The sequence below is a fragment of the Hippopotamus amphibius genome, chromosome 1 (assembly GCF_030028045.1).
Source record: "Hippopotamus amphibius kiboko isolate mHipAmp2 chromosome 1, mHipAmp2.hap2, whole genome shotgun sequence".
Classification (NCBI taxonomy): domain Eukaryota; kingdom Metazoa; phylum Chordata; class Mammalia; order Artiodactyla; family Hippopotamidae; genus Hippopotamus; species Hippopotamus amphibius.
The window spans coordinates 130,511,828-130,526,711 of record NC_080186.1 but is presented as its reverse complement, the minus strand read 5'-3'; the positions used below and the strand labels follow the sequence as shown (position 1 = coordinate 130,526,711).

Below are 14,884 nucleotides of genomic sequence, written 5' to 3'. Positions count from 1 at the left end.
TTCTTTCTTTCTTTCTTTCTTTCTTTCTTTCTTTCTTTCTTTCTTTCTTTCTTTCTTTCTTTCCTTCTTTCTTTCTTTCTTTCTTTCCTTCCTTCCTTCCTTCCTTCCTTCCTTCCTTCCTTCCTTCCTTCCTTCCTTCCTTCCTTCTCTTTCTCTTTCTTTCCTCCTTCCTTCCTTCCTTCCTTCCTTCCTTCCTTCCTTCCTTCCTTCCTTCCTTCTTTCCTTTTTTCCTTTCTCTCCCTCCCCTCCCTTCCTTCCTTCCTCCTTTCTTCCTGCCTTCCTGCCTTTCTTTCTTATGCCCTTTATCAAGTTGGGGCACTTTCCTTTTTTTTATTCCCAACTTTTTGAGATTTTTTATTATGAATGAATGTTATGTTTTATTAAACTCATTTGCTCTTTCAATTGCATCCTCATGATAAAGCCCACTTGTTCATGGTGTATCATTATTTATGTCTACTGGTGGATTTGATTTTCTAATATTTTGTTGAAGATTTTTGCACCTATGTTCATGAGGTATATTGACTTGTAGTTTTCTTGTCTTGTACTGTTTGTCTGTTTTGGTAATTATGGTAATCAGCATTCAAAGAATGAGTTAGGAATTGTTTCCCTCCTCTTTTATTTTCTGGAAGAGATTGTGTAGAATTGATGTTATTCCTTTAAAAATATTTGGTTGCATTCACTGTGAAATCATTTAGGGCTGGAGACTTGTTTTTCTGGGAGATTTTTAACTACAAATTCAATTTCCTTAATAGTTAGGACGATTCAGATTATACTTTTATCTTGGGTGGGTTTTGGTAGTTTATGGTTTTTGAGGAATTGGTCCATTTAACCTAGTTCATCAAACCCATGCACATAGAGTTGTTTGTATTAGTCCCTTATTATCCTTTTAATGTCTGCATGCTCTGTTGTGATATGGGTAATTTCTATATTCTCTCTTTTTTCTTTGTCAGTTTTTCTAGAAGTTTATCTGATTTATTGATCTTATCAAAGAACCAGCTTTTGGTTTCATTGATTTGCTCTATTGTTTTTCCTGTTTTCTATTTTATTGATTTTTGCTCTTTAGTATTTCTCTCCTTCTGTTTGCTTTGGGTTTATTTTACTCTTCTTTTTTTCTGGGTGATGGCTTAGATTATTGATCTGAGACTTTTATTATCTTATGTTATACACATTTAATGCTGTAAATTCTCCTCTAAGCACCATTTTAGCTGCACTCCAAAAATTTTTTTATATCTCATATCTTCATTTTTGTTCAGTTCAAAATATTTTTAAATTTCCCTTGAGACCTTCTCTTTGACACATGGATTATATAAAAGTGTGCTGTTTGATTTCCAAGTGTTTGGAGACTTGCCCATTATCATTCTGTCATTGATTTCACGTCTAATTCTATTATGGTCAGAGGACATTCTTTATATAATTTTCAATTTAAAAAAATGCTTGTTTTATAACTCAGGATATAATCTATTTTGGTATCTCAGGATATAGTCTATCCTAGTAAGTGTTCCAAGTTCATTTAAAAATAATACATATTATTCTGTTGTTGGGTGGAGTTTTCTATAAATGTCAATTAAATCCAGTTGGTTGATGATGTTGTTCAGTTCTTCTATAACAGTGGTTTTCAACTGGGAGTGATTTTGCCCTTCTCTTCCAGGGGACATTTGTCAATGTCTGGAGATATTTTTGATTGTCACAACTTGGGGGAAGATGCTGCTGGCATCTAGTAGTAGAGACCAGAAATGCTGCTAAACATCTTATAGTCCACAGAACAGCCCCTGACCCCCACAAGAAATATTTATCCAGTCCAAAATGTTAATAGTTCTGAAGCTGAGAAACCCTGTTCTATAGCTTTGCTGATTTTTTAAATTTGTTTTCTCAATTAATGAGGTGGCAGTGTTTGAGTCTCCAACTACAATTGTGCATGCGTCCATTTCTCCTTTCAGTTCTGTAAGCTTTTGCCTCATGTATTTTGAAATTTTGTTATTACATTCATACATATATAGGATTGTTATGTCTTCTTAGTCAGTGGGCCCTTTGAGCACATGTAATGTCCGTCTTTATCTCTGGTAATTTTCTTTGCTCTGAAGTCTACTTTGATAATAATATAGCTACTCCAGCTTTCTCTTGTTTAGTATTATCATGATGTATCTTCTTCCATCTCATTACCTTTTCTTTGGTTGTCAAATAATCCCTTATTGAAATATTTTCCTTTGTAGTTTTTAACTAGCTGGGCATTCTACTGTACCATTGTTCATGCCATCTATGATACCTTGAGAATCATGGCCATCAAATTGCACTGAATAGGCCATCCCCAGGATCATTTTAATGTTTCTAGAGAGTTCTCTAGCTAAAGATCAGTGCTGTAACTGTCAAGCGATGTTGATAATCTCATCAAAAGTGATATTTCCATTGTGCTTACTGTTTGTCTGATTCTTTCTGCCTCTGGGTGCTTCCTCGAGGACTTTGGTGATCAGAGCAGAGGCAGAATGTACCACTTCAATCTGGGCCTGTCTGTTCTGAATGGTGTTTCTCTATAATCCTTAGACCCTTCCAGTAATCAGTTGTCTTGGTAATGCCATCACTAACATTTTTTGGAGACAGATCCAGCAGGATGATCTTGGGGGCCAGGAAGATGGGGCACTGACTTCCTCATTGGTGTACCTGAGGTTCAAGATTTTGATCTCATTGGGGTCAAACTTGGGTGGCATGACAGAGGCAGCTAGTGGCAGATGAACCCAGGTGTGGGAGCAGAAGAGAGTTGCACCTTGGCTTCCTTTGAGTTGAAAGTCAAAAGCTTGACCCAGTATTTTAGCCTACCTGTATCATTTTATTTGAAGTGAGTTTCTTGTTGACAACACACATTTGGTTCATGTTTTTCCTTCATTTTGACAAACTCTGCTTTTTATTTGGTTTGTTTAGACCACTTAGACTTAATGTAATTATTGATATGTTTGAGTATGTCTACAATTTCATTATTTGTTTTCTGCTTGTTCCCTCTTTTTTTGTTGTTGTTGTTTCTCTGTTTTTCATCTTATGCCTTCTTTTGGGCCATCTGAACTTTTTTAGTATTCCATTTGCATTTATTTTAGACTTTATCTCAATATATTTTGGTTATGGTAGTGATTACAATCAGCATCATTAAGTTTTCACAGTTTAATTGGAATCAATACTTTACCACTTCAAGTGGAATACAGAAACATTATCAGCAGATTGGTCCCTTTATCCTTCACTTATGTTGCAGTTGTCTTATATATTACATCTATGTCTACATACTTGGACCTCACCAGAAAATATCATAATTTTTGTTTTCAGTTGTTGAACATCTTTTCCAGAGCTCTATAGGAGAATAATAGTCTATTACATTTAGCACCCCTCGATATAATTCTTCAACAAGGTGCTTCTCCGCATCACTCTGGCCCCCTGTTTCTTTCTGCACCCTCTCTCCTGTCCTCATATATAAGGAAGCCTGGATTTCCCATTGCCATGAGATAGGCCCTTCTCCTGGACCTTACTAAACTCACAGGACCTGTGGCTTAGAGTTATTAAAGGTGCAAATTCTGCTTGTGAATCAATCATAAGCTGTGTTGAAGAGACTTCCCTTTTCCTTTGGAGGCAGCAATAATAGGATCAAATACAAGTGTTCACAATTGTTTCCATGTAGCTGTCTACATTTTGTTGTCCTTAGACAATGCCTACACCTGAAATTCATCCAGGTCTTTGGAAAAGCAGGGAGTGGGGGACTAATACTTATTGAAATACCTCCCTCTCATATATCTGTATACTTCTATTAACAGAAGTGCCCTAGGAAGCTGATGTAGTATAGCCTCTATTGTCTCAGAAACATCTGTCTGTTTCTCTACACACACACACACACACACACACACACACACACACACACACACACACACATTTATTTCATTCCTAAACAGTACAGGTAATATATATGTTTTCTCCTGACCTTTTAGCTAGGACACTATATGCTCACTATGTGAATGCCAACAAAAGTGGCCAAATACTTTATGGTGCAAGCCAGGATACTTTTGAAAGTGAAAGGGGATGCTATTACTAATGCCAAGACCTCATGAAGTGCATCATAAACTGCAGCTGGGAATGAATGGCTCACGGTGATTTGGACACAGCTGGGGGAAACCGGTGGCAATAGCCTTGACCTCAGAGGATCTGAAGGACTTGTAAGAGCAATCCCCAGGGATGAAACAATTCAGCCCTTCAGAACCCTGTCCCTGAACTGAAGGGGATTTCTTTAAGTGCAGTCTCTTCTCATATTCACAACCACTCTGCAAGGGAGGTGTTATTATCAGAGATAAAGAAAGGGAGGCTTGGAGAGTGAATGCAAAATGTCCAAGATCCCCACAGCCAGAACTTTGTAGAGCTGACACTAGGACTTTGCCCTCTGTGATTCCAGACACCAACCTGGAAGCCCCGTAATGTCGTGGACTGCATACAGACTTTGACAGCAGTGGATCGGGGCTCAAATCCCAGTTCCTGGTGCTATACCAGCTCTGCAACCTTAGCTGACCTGCATGATCACAGTAGCATTATGAGAATAGGAGCTTATGTTTAGGCACTGCTTGCCATGCACCCTGCTCTGAGCTAAATGCTTTCCTCAAGTTATCACATTCACACCTCACACTAACCCCACCATGTAGGTACTATGAGAAATCACCATATGCAAATGAGGGAAATAGTCTGAAAGAGCCTGGAAAAGTGCCCACTGCATGGGAGATACTCAATAAATATTAGTTCTCTCCTTACACAGGTCAGAGCATGGTGCAGGTCCTGAACAATTCTGTTTCATAATATTGTTCTGGAAGATCTTAGGAGTGGCCCCTTCTCCTAATGAATGTGCCTCTTTCTCCAGTTTCCCTAAAAGCTCAAGGATTGCTTATAATATGGTGCATATTAATTTTTTTTTTAATGAATCCCTCCCACTTTTTTGAAACCGTTTTGTACCGGGCTGTGGTTGTGGCCATGCATGAGAAACAGCAGGTGGTGCCAGATGACAGATGGTGTGGGAGCCCGTTTCCAGGTGGGAGGGGGCGCGAGCGAGCGAGCAGGCAGGCAGGCAGGCAGGCAGGCAGGCAGGCAGGCAGGCAGACAGCTGCCAGGAGCCCGCTCGCTGGCGCCTCGCTCGCGCCAGCTCCCAATCCAGACGCACGCAAGGCGCTGTCCTTTCAGCACTACAAGCTCCGGCTGAGGAGGGAGGACTCCTGGCCGTCCTCCTCTTCAAATTGGCTTGAATCTGCTCTGACCCCCAGGAGCGCAGCACAGTAAGTAGGCATTTGCTTTTGCTCTAACCACTCCCCAATATCCTCCAACCCTTCACCATCCCTTTCACCCCCACAACAACCCTATTTTGTCTAATAACGTTCCATTAGCAGGATTGACAAGAAACATTCAGTTGTGCTGGGCTTCTGAGGGTGGGGTGGGAGCACGGTTTGACTTCCAAGGGAGCGGGAAAGAAGAAAATGTGATTTGTTTATTTAGTTGGCAATCTTGCGATATGGGGGTGCTAACTTTCCATAGAAGCCCCCCCCCCCCCCCCGAAAAAGAGCCCTTCGCTATTGAGGAAATGGAGGCATTCCATGGCTGAATAACAGGATCAGGTTCAAGCCAGCCCTTTTTTGTTTTAGGAAATTGTATCTTCTGCACAAGCTACATATTGTGTAAAAGGGTACACTACACATAGAGGCACTGAATGTATTTGTTGTATTTTAGGGAGATTAATGGGAAAAAAAACCAACATAATAAAATAGCAACCAAGATGGTAAGGTGAAATTTATCATACTGCAGGGTGACCCAGAATAACAGAATTTATTTTTGCACTAAGAATAAGCTTTCCACTGAGATTATATGATTATGTTAGCTCTAGTGTCTTGGATATTTTTTTAAGATTGTATATTTTGTGTGTAAGCCTGGAATTTTCCTTGAGTTTCTCAGATTTGAAGGCTCTTCAGTGCCGTGGGTAGGTGGCATGTCTTGATGATTAAAGAAGTTTTGCTGGATAACAGGAATCATGTCAGGAAATCTAGCGGAAGATCGATGACTGATCTGTACATTGAAGCTGCCGAAGTGGAACTGTGGAGGACAGCGCTATTTTTTCTGTCATCAGCCCTCTCTTTTCCTGCCTCACTTCCCACTGTAACTAGAATCCCACTGCTTGCCTTAGGTCTGGGAAGAAAGGCGTAAGGATGGTGAAGCTGAACAGTAACCCCAGTGAGAAGGGAACCAAGCCGCCTTCGGTTGAGGATGGCTTCCAGACCGTCCCTCTCATCACTCCTTTGGAGGTTAATCACTTACAGCTACCTGCTCCGGAAAAGGTAAAGCAGGTGCTCTTTTCCTCATCAGCTCCCCCATGCTCACCCCATCTTGGGAAATAAAGCAGCAAAAAATTCCACCTCCCCCAAATCCTTTCATTCCCTCATCAGCCAGATACATTCTGTTTCTTGTAAAATGTAGTTATTCCTTCCAGAGACATGACATCTCACATTATTTCAGTTTTATGGTAAGTGTTTATTCATTTTTTTGTTCACATATACAAACATGGGCAAGAAAATTAATCTTTCCTTTTAAAAGTTTTATCATAGTAGATGACCACTAATAAGCAGCTTCTAGATATGAAAGAGAAAATTGCCTTTATTTTGGGAAGATGTTTCAAAAATCGACTGTTACAGATTTGAGGACAGAGAATTGGATGCAGTCCAACAGGCATTTAGTCTTTGCACCTGCGAAGGCCCTGTTCCTATGCTGGAAGTTTGGTTATAAAAAGACACATTACAAAATCCCTGTTCCGTATAATACTTAAATTAATATACAGCATCATGGTAAATGCAATGCCTGAGCATTACAAAGATTGTGAGAGCACAGGGGTGGAAACAAAACTAAATTTTGTTGTGGTAGAGAGGGGACTGGTAGGACAGCTTAGGTATGCAGAGGAGAACATTTGAATTTGGCTTTTAAAGCTGAGTAAAAACCTCCTGGGTAGACCACTGGAGGAAAATGCATTTAAGGCAAAGGGCACACATGTGCAAAGGATGGAGAGCTTTTGGGGAATAGCATGACAAAAGTAGAATGTCTTTGTGGGAGGCGTGCCTGGAGATGAATGACTGGCTGATGGCACATCTCCTGACATAGGAGTAGTCCATGAAGGATGGAGGTGAGCATTTGTACAAAAGTGGGGGAGTTATCCTATGGACACAGGTGGCAGAAACAGTATTGTTTAAGATCCATCTGAGAGGACTTGGGATTTTGTAATGTGAGCTTTTGCATACCATAAGAAATAGATTTGGAGGCAGATGATGAAGTTCCCTGGCTGAAGAGTGAACAATGGATCATTCCATTTGTTTGATTTTCTCATTGGCATCTCCAGGAGGGCATTGTGTGTCTTAACCAATTGGCTCTATCCAATGAACAGAAGAGGAGCCAAAGCTAGATAAAGGGCCTAGCTGATTGGCTAAGGGTTAAGTCATCTGTTTTGAAAGTGCAAAGGTTGTCAGTATGAAAATGTGTGTAGGGGTGGCAGGAATAAAGAATCCTTGAGCCATCCTGAGATACTGATAAGACCTTTTGAAAATAAAATTTGAGCAGGCAGTTAGCAGTAAAGAAATGTGAAGGAACAGTATTAACTGAGTATTGGCTACCTGTACAGCAGAGGTTTTCAGTTTTTGACTGCATATTAGAATCACCTGGGAGCTTTTGAAAATCCTGATATCTGGGCCACACCCCAGAACAATTGTATCTGAATCTCTGTGGGTGAGACCCAGGTGTCAGTATTAATTAAATCTTCCCAGGTGACTCCTGTGTGCAGCCAAAGTTGGGAACCACTGTGCTAAATGCACATTATCCAGGGATTATATATCCATGTTTGCAGGCAAAAGGTGAAGGATCAGAATTTGGTTAGTTACCCAAACTCACAGAAGAAGTAAATGGCAATGCTGGAATTTGATCCCAGATGTAATGGAAATTGAGGAGAAGCACAGGGAATATTCTCTCAAGGTTTTGTGAAATTTCAGGAAGAATGTTTACCCTTTACAGCCTCGAAGATCTATATGTCCCTGAGAGGCATGCAAGGAAAAGGAATTGTGGAGAGGTCACCTGTCTTCTTAACTCTACACACATCTGTGGGTCATCCAGAGATACCATGGCCTCTGTCTCTACTTATTCCCCACCTCCAAGGGCTTCTTTCTCTCCTTGAGAGAGGAGACATGGCTGATAACCACTGAACATCCAGTCCAGATGTGCCAAAAAACTGTCCCAAAGCCCGAAGATAAATACACTGTGGACTTGCGTGCATGGAAAGGAAACCAAAGTATCCTGAAAGATGCAAATCCCTAAAGGGACACATCCCCACAGGGACACATCACAGATTCCCTCTGATGTTCATGACAAAGTCTTTGTACCAGGTGGACCTCAATGTCCTCCTCTGTGAGGTGGATCAAACCTACTTCACAATGGTCGGGGCAAAGTTAGATGTGGCCTTATAAATAAAGTGCTTGGCCCAAAACTAACCATAAGAGAATAATAACTATCATTTTCATATGCTTCTGAAATGCTAGATGCTGTTGTAAGCCACAAGTACACACACACACATACACACACACACACACACACACACCCAAACATGCACACAATTTTCTTTCATCCTTTCAGTAGTTAATAGGACCTAATAAGGGAGTGGGTACTTTGATCCAATTTTTAAAGATGATAAAACTCAGGCGTGCAGTGATAAAGCCACTTCCCAAAGCACAGGGTTGGTAAGCTTCCTGGCAAGGTCTGGAGAACCCAGAGTCCAGGCAGTGCTGTTCTAGAACCATCCACCTCAGCAGGAGTAGGGGCCCAGCTGGTCTGGGAGTCCCCAGACTTAGACTCTAGCAAGAGCTCAGTCACCAGCCTCAGCTCAACTCCTGTGAGTTGTCTCTCCTCCCTTAGGCCTCTGTCTTCTCTTCTCTGAGTGGGAGATTGTATCAGCAGTTTTCTGTGCTTGGATTTAGATTTTATAATATTTACAAGAGTAAACAGGGTTTTTTCCCTGACAGAGCAGTTGTGTTAACAGTAAATTCCACTTAAGAAGCCAAATGCTGAGAACAGGGTTGTGGTTACCAGCACAGACTTGGAAACCGCCTCTCTCGGGGAGTCACTGCTCTACCTTCTATGAGTCCAACTGCCTCAGCCTCAGACCCGCCATGGGTAGAGGGGGGCTCAACCTCACAGGGCTGTAGAGAAGGTGAGGTGAGTTCTGACACAGTTGTCAGCTCTCTTATTAGATCCAGCCAGATGGTGAGGGTTTGAAGCTAAAAAGTTTATAAGAGAGAAGTATATTTGGCCCCAATGTTACATTGTAGGTTTTCTTCTTGACAATATAAAATACAGAGTGTGCTTGGTGTGTAATACTAAGTACTATCTTATTCATTAAATGCTCTTCAGTATGGAATGAGAGCTTCTGGGGAAAAGATTTTGGAGGCTAAGTGGAGAGGACGAGCATGTATGGAGCCCTTGCTCTGGGCTGGGAATGGGCCATACAGGGCATTCATAGCTGTCGTTTCAGTTAACCTTCCCAACAGCCCCATGAGGTGGGTGTTAGTGCACCCATTTCACTGATGGGGAAGCTGAGACTCAGACCAATGGAGTGGAAGAGCTGGGGTTGGAACCCCGGTGCACCTGACACCCCAATTTCCCCCTCTGCCCTGTGCTGCCTTCTATAATGAGAAGCCTTCATCCCCAGGCAGTGCTTCCTCAAACTCTACATCCCCTCATCTGTGGCCACAGGTCCTCCTCGAGCTCTCCCGGACCTGCAGGTGGGGTCTGGGGCAATCCTGCAGCGAGAACATCAGGGCCTCCAGTGCCCCCTCCCTACCCAGGGCTACAGGGACGGTGCCTGCCTTAGGGGAGGAGATTGGCCAGCCTCATGGTTGTTTCCCCACCTCTTCTGTCACTCTAATCAGTCCTCCACACTGCATCTGCAGTAGTGCCTCTGGAGTCGTGACCGGTCCTTCTCCCATGGAAAGCCTTTCCAGTCATCCCCACGGGGTAAGGTCCTCAAGTCCTGACCTCGGCACTCTAGGTCCTCCATTATCTGCCCCACTGGCTTCCATTCCTATCACTCCTCACTGTGCACCTTGAACACCAGCATGGCAGAACTACCTAGAGCCATGGTTGCCAGCCCGGGGGTGATTGTCCCCCCAGAGAGGCATTTGGCAGTGTCTGGAGACATGTTTGGTTGCGACAACAACAGGGGGGATGCTCTGGGCCAGGAATGCTGCTGACTATCCTACAGGGCACAAAATCGCCCCCACCCAGAAAAGAATTGTCCTGCTTGAAACGTCAACAGTGCTGAGGGTGAGAACCCCTGCCCTGGAATTTTCCACTCTCTCCAGGGTATGTCTTGCTCCCTCCTCCTTGCGCACGCCATTCCTTCTGCCTGGGATGCTCTTCCTGCCCCTTTGCCTGTCTGATAAGCCAGTGCTCATAGTCCTAAACCCAGTTCAGATGGCAGCTCTCTTGGATACCTTCTCTGGCCACCCATAATTATAGCTAAGGTTATACTTATTACACTGGAAGGTACTCAACCTCTCATCCAGCATGTCTGTTGGGCACCTTCTCTGTGCCAGGCACTATGCTAGGCTATGTGTGTACCACCATGAGAAGTCAGGCATGGCCGTTGCTTTCATGGAGCTTCCAGTTTAGTGGGTAAGAGGGACTTCAAACAAGCCAGCACACAAATAGAAGTACAGAGATGCAAGCTGCAAGAAGGGCTATTCAGGAAAGAATCAGGTGCAGTATTGTAAGAGGGGAGAAGACTTAACGGGATTTAATTATGATGGCAGGATGGTCAGGGAGGTCCTTCTGAGGAAGAAGCCCTGGCTGAGAGATGGAGGATGGGCTGGTAAAGGGAGTAGGGGACGGGGGAACCAGCATGTGGACAGGCATTGAGGGAATGGGAGGAACAGTCGGGAGGGTGGGTTGGCTGGGCACACTGAGTGAGGGGGAGAGACTTGGGAGATGAGGTGCGGTGGGCACCAGTTCATGTGGGGCCTGGTGTATTTTTTTTTTTTTTTTTGGAAGGGGTTAGAAGAAGGAGAGTAATAGGATCAGCTTTCTGTTTTAGGAACATTCCTCTGCTGCTGTGGGCCACCCCAGGGCCAAAGGACTCATGCTCCGTTTCCTGGTCTCTTCTTCCTTTTTCCTCCCAACCCATTTCCAAATGAGGCAGCACCAGGGAAATGTCTCCAAAACAGAGGCTACTGGTTTTCCTGCAGTACCACCAACTCCCCAGCCCTGGCCATGAGTGGTGGAAGAAATGAGTGGATGGCATGAGATCAGCTAGAAGGCCACCGCTGTGCTCATGAAAGGGATGGTGGTGGTGGGCACTCGGGCGGTGGCAGCAGGAATGGGGAGGTGGATGGATTGATGGAGATTCGGTGCTGGGTCACCACTGAGGAGCTTTTCCTACTACGTCTGAGGGTCCTAGCTCTGTCTCATCTCTGTAGTCTTAGTCCTGGCATATGGTGGGCAGCAGGAAATGCTGGCTGAATGAGGCCCCCTGCCCCTTGCCTATGTGAAGCTGGGCTTGATTTCTCCACTTGAATCTAAGCAGTCTGGTGGCTCTCTCCAGGCTATGGGAGCAAGCTCTTGAGAAGTTGGAACATCAGTCTGTAGATACCAAATTCCAGGACGTGCCTTTGGTTTATCTAAGTGACCACAATAATTCAGATGTCCCCACAACTCCTCTGTGAAGTTATATCCATTATCTCCATGCAAAAACAGGCTCAGAGAAGTGGAATGCTGTCCTAGGACACACCAAAAGAAAACAGTGCAGCCAAGATCTGTACCCAAGAGTGCTAGGAAATGCCAGCTAAGGGATGGCTGGTATGCAGAAAGCAAGCCACAGACAGGCACAACTCCACCTTGGCAAAGCCCCAGGTGCATTGTGTATTCAGCAAGGCAGCTGCCAGGCTCTAGGCAAATGTTCCTTTCCTTTCCACTGATTACTAAGTCTTTACATATCCTAGAGGAGGTTGGCTCACCTGCTTGTGGGAGGGAAGGAATGCAGACATTAAAAGATCAATTATTGATGTTTGGCATACTTCACATTTTGCGTTGGTAGGCCACATGTGCTTTGTTGTCTTAGAGACTTGGATTAAAATTTCAGCTTAACTACTTATGTACTGTGTGGATTTAGGCAAGTTGCTTGGCATCTCTGGGCTGCTGCTTCTTTTTTTTTTTTTTTAATGATCATAATAGCTACCTCACAGGGTTACCACAGTAAAGAAGTGTGAAGTAAGAAAAAAAGTGAAAATTGTCTAATGGCACAAAGGTGATGCTCATTGATAGACTTTATTTTCTTTCACTGGATATTTGGAATATGTCTCTCAAAGGTGACATTTTGCGAGGATGACTGTCAAAGTGAATTAAGCTGAGAAGGATGGGGTTTCAACGGTGGGGGTGCAGGGGTCTGATGGGGTGGATCTGGAAGGATGTTAGGCAAAGGAGATATTGCTCCTGTCACTGAGTTCTCTGTGCCTTCTTGGTTGTTCTCGTGGCTTCACTAGAGGGTTTCTTTTTCTCCCTGATACGCAGGATCAGAGAACCATCAGCATTTCCCTGGGGAGCAGAGAATGCACATCTCTGCAGATTCCAGGCTCATAAAGTCCCCTCGATCTGCTTTTCAGAGACTCACAAGAGAGATTATAAATCACCCCAAATTGGGACAAAGGCTCTGACTGGGTGGTTCCAGCAAATAGACAGAAAATGACCTATAAGCAGATTAAAAATTCTTTATAATTTCAAAACATAATTTAAAATGAAACATAACTTTTTACCTATCTGATTGGCAAAAATAATGAGATACTGCCCAGTGCTGCTGACACTGGGGGAAAGCAGATCTTCTCATTGCACTCCAGTTGGTTACATAATATGATGGCAATGTTTTTCAGAGGGTATTTGGACATTGTTTATAAATTTAAACTGTATATCCCTTTCGATTGGTGTGCTTGCTACCGGCAAGAATTTATCCTATGGGTATATTTTTCAAGCATGCAAAGATGTATACATACACACACACACGTAGATAGAGAGGTAGATAGGTAGATAGATAGGTAGATAGATAGATAGATAGATAGATGTGGAACAATTGGAATGTTCCATGAGATTGGAATGGTTAGATAAACCCTGGTGCATGGATGTGGAATAGTAAGTGATTGTTATGAGGACGAGACAGATTTGCTCGTGTTTACGCTGATGTGGAAAGAGAAACAGACACGTTGCTCTGTTAAAGCAACTTCAGAATGTGGTATAGAGTGACCCCATTTGTGGAAACATGTGCGTATGTCTCATTCTTATAACTCATAAAGCAGTCTTGAAAAGACACTCAAGAAACCATTAAATGGTCATGGAGTGTGGATGGAGTGGTTGGGGCCCATTTGAAGACGTTTATTCTACAATTTTCATACCTGTTTTTTTTACCATGAGCACATATCAAATTTTCTATTTTTAAAAAATCACCTCCATCTCACAGTTGGTGAAAGAGTCTCAGAGAGCTAAAGTGACTGACTTGCTCATGTGCCTCTGCACGTAGACGGAGGCCTGTATAGATGCATGTGCATTACAGCAATGCAGTTTGAATTTTTTAAATTAATTAATTAATTAATTAATTAATTTTATTGGCTGTGTTGGGTCTTTTTTGCTGTGCACAGGCTTTATTTTAGTTGCAGTGAGTGGGGGCTACTCTTCGTTGTGGTGTGCTGGCTCCTCATTGCCATGGCTTCTCTTGTTGCGGAGCACGGGCTCTAGGTGCATGGGCTTCAGTAGTTGTGGCTTACGGGCTCTAAAGCACAGGCTCAATAGTTGTGGCGCACGGGCTTAGTTGCTCCACGGCATGTGGGATCTTCCTGGGGCAGGGATTGAACCCATGTCCCCTGCATTGGCAGGCAGATTCTTAACCACTGTACCACCAGGGAAGCTCTGCAGTTTGAATTTGAATCCTAATTCTACCACCTACTCGCTGTGTGACCCTGGCCAAGTTTGCTAACCACTCTGTCTCTCTGTTTTCTCTTTGTTAAAATGAGGACAGTAATATCTTCCTCTAAGAATTTAAGGGGTAAGATGAGAAAACCCATGTGGAATGTTTGGCACAGTGCCCAGCACAGAGAAACTCATCATCAATTCAGTCCCAGAATCAGGATCATTTTTCCTGGAGTACACAGGGCTGGTCTCAGGCTGCAAGAACAGTTGAGCAGTGAGGTGGGCTGGGCCTTACCCTGTAGGGGACAGGGCTGGGTGGCAGAGCTGTGGATTTTGCTGTAGGGATTCCAGCCCAGGCGGCTAGCCTCTGCTCAGAGCAGGAGCTGTCAGTCCCTGTAGGACCCAATGAAGACTCCCTCATCTTGCCCAATTCTATGCCTTGCCACAGAGTTGGAGAGTCATAGACTTATGGGGCTAGCCCATCTCTTTGAGGCCATACTGGTCAACCTTCCATTCTGCCCTGAGAAATCAAAGGCCCAGCAAGGAAAGGAGACTCTATTCCACAGAAAGAGCCCTGGACTGGGAGTCAGCAGTCCATACTAGAGTCCTGAGTCTGACACAACCTTGTTGTGTGATCTGCAGCAAATCCCTCCCCCTTTCTGGGCTTCCATGTCCCCATCTGTGAATTGATGGGATTGCACAACACTGCTACTAATGTCCTTAGAGCACTGACATTTTACCTTGTGTTCTGAGCCCTGTACCAAACTTCAAGCATCCAGGGAAAGACTTAAACCCACAGGGAGGGAGTGTGGGTTGAGGAGTGAGGCGGTAAATGGGAGCAGGTTCCCAACTATGTACTCAGGCCCCACTGGGGTGACTGCTTCTTGTCTCTTTAGATACAGGATTCATTCAT

At 43.7% G+C, this 14,884-nt stretch overlaps 1 protein-coding gene and 1 pseudogene across 1 annotated transcript in view; one reads left to right on the top strand and one right to left on the bottom strand.

Moving 5' to 3' along the window:
- Positions 1 to 2,213: 2,213 nt before the first annotated feature.
- Positions 2,214 to 2,775, bottom strand: LOC130832407 (60S ribosomal protein L12-like; annotated as a pseudogene).
- A 2,346-nt stretch (positions 2,776 to 5,121) lies between these two features.
- NSG2 (neuronal vesicle trafficking associated 2) overlaps positions 5,122 to 14,884 on the top strand; it is a 60,818-nt gene continuing 51,055 nt past the window's right edge. The window contains exons 1-2 of the mRNA XM_057748246.1: positions 5,122 to 5,282; positions 6,182 to 6,332. Of these exons, the coding sequence (XP_057604229.1) occupies positions 6,204 to 6,332 (129 nt within the window). The 5' untranslated portion in view covers positions 5,122 to 5,282; positions 6,182 to 6,203. The remainder of the gene's footprint in view (positions 5,283 to 6,181; positions 6,333 to 14,884) is intronic.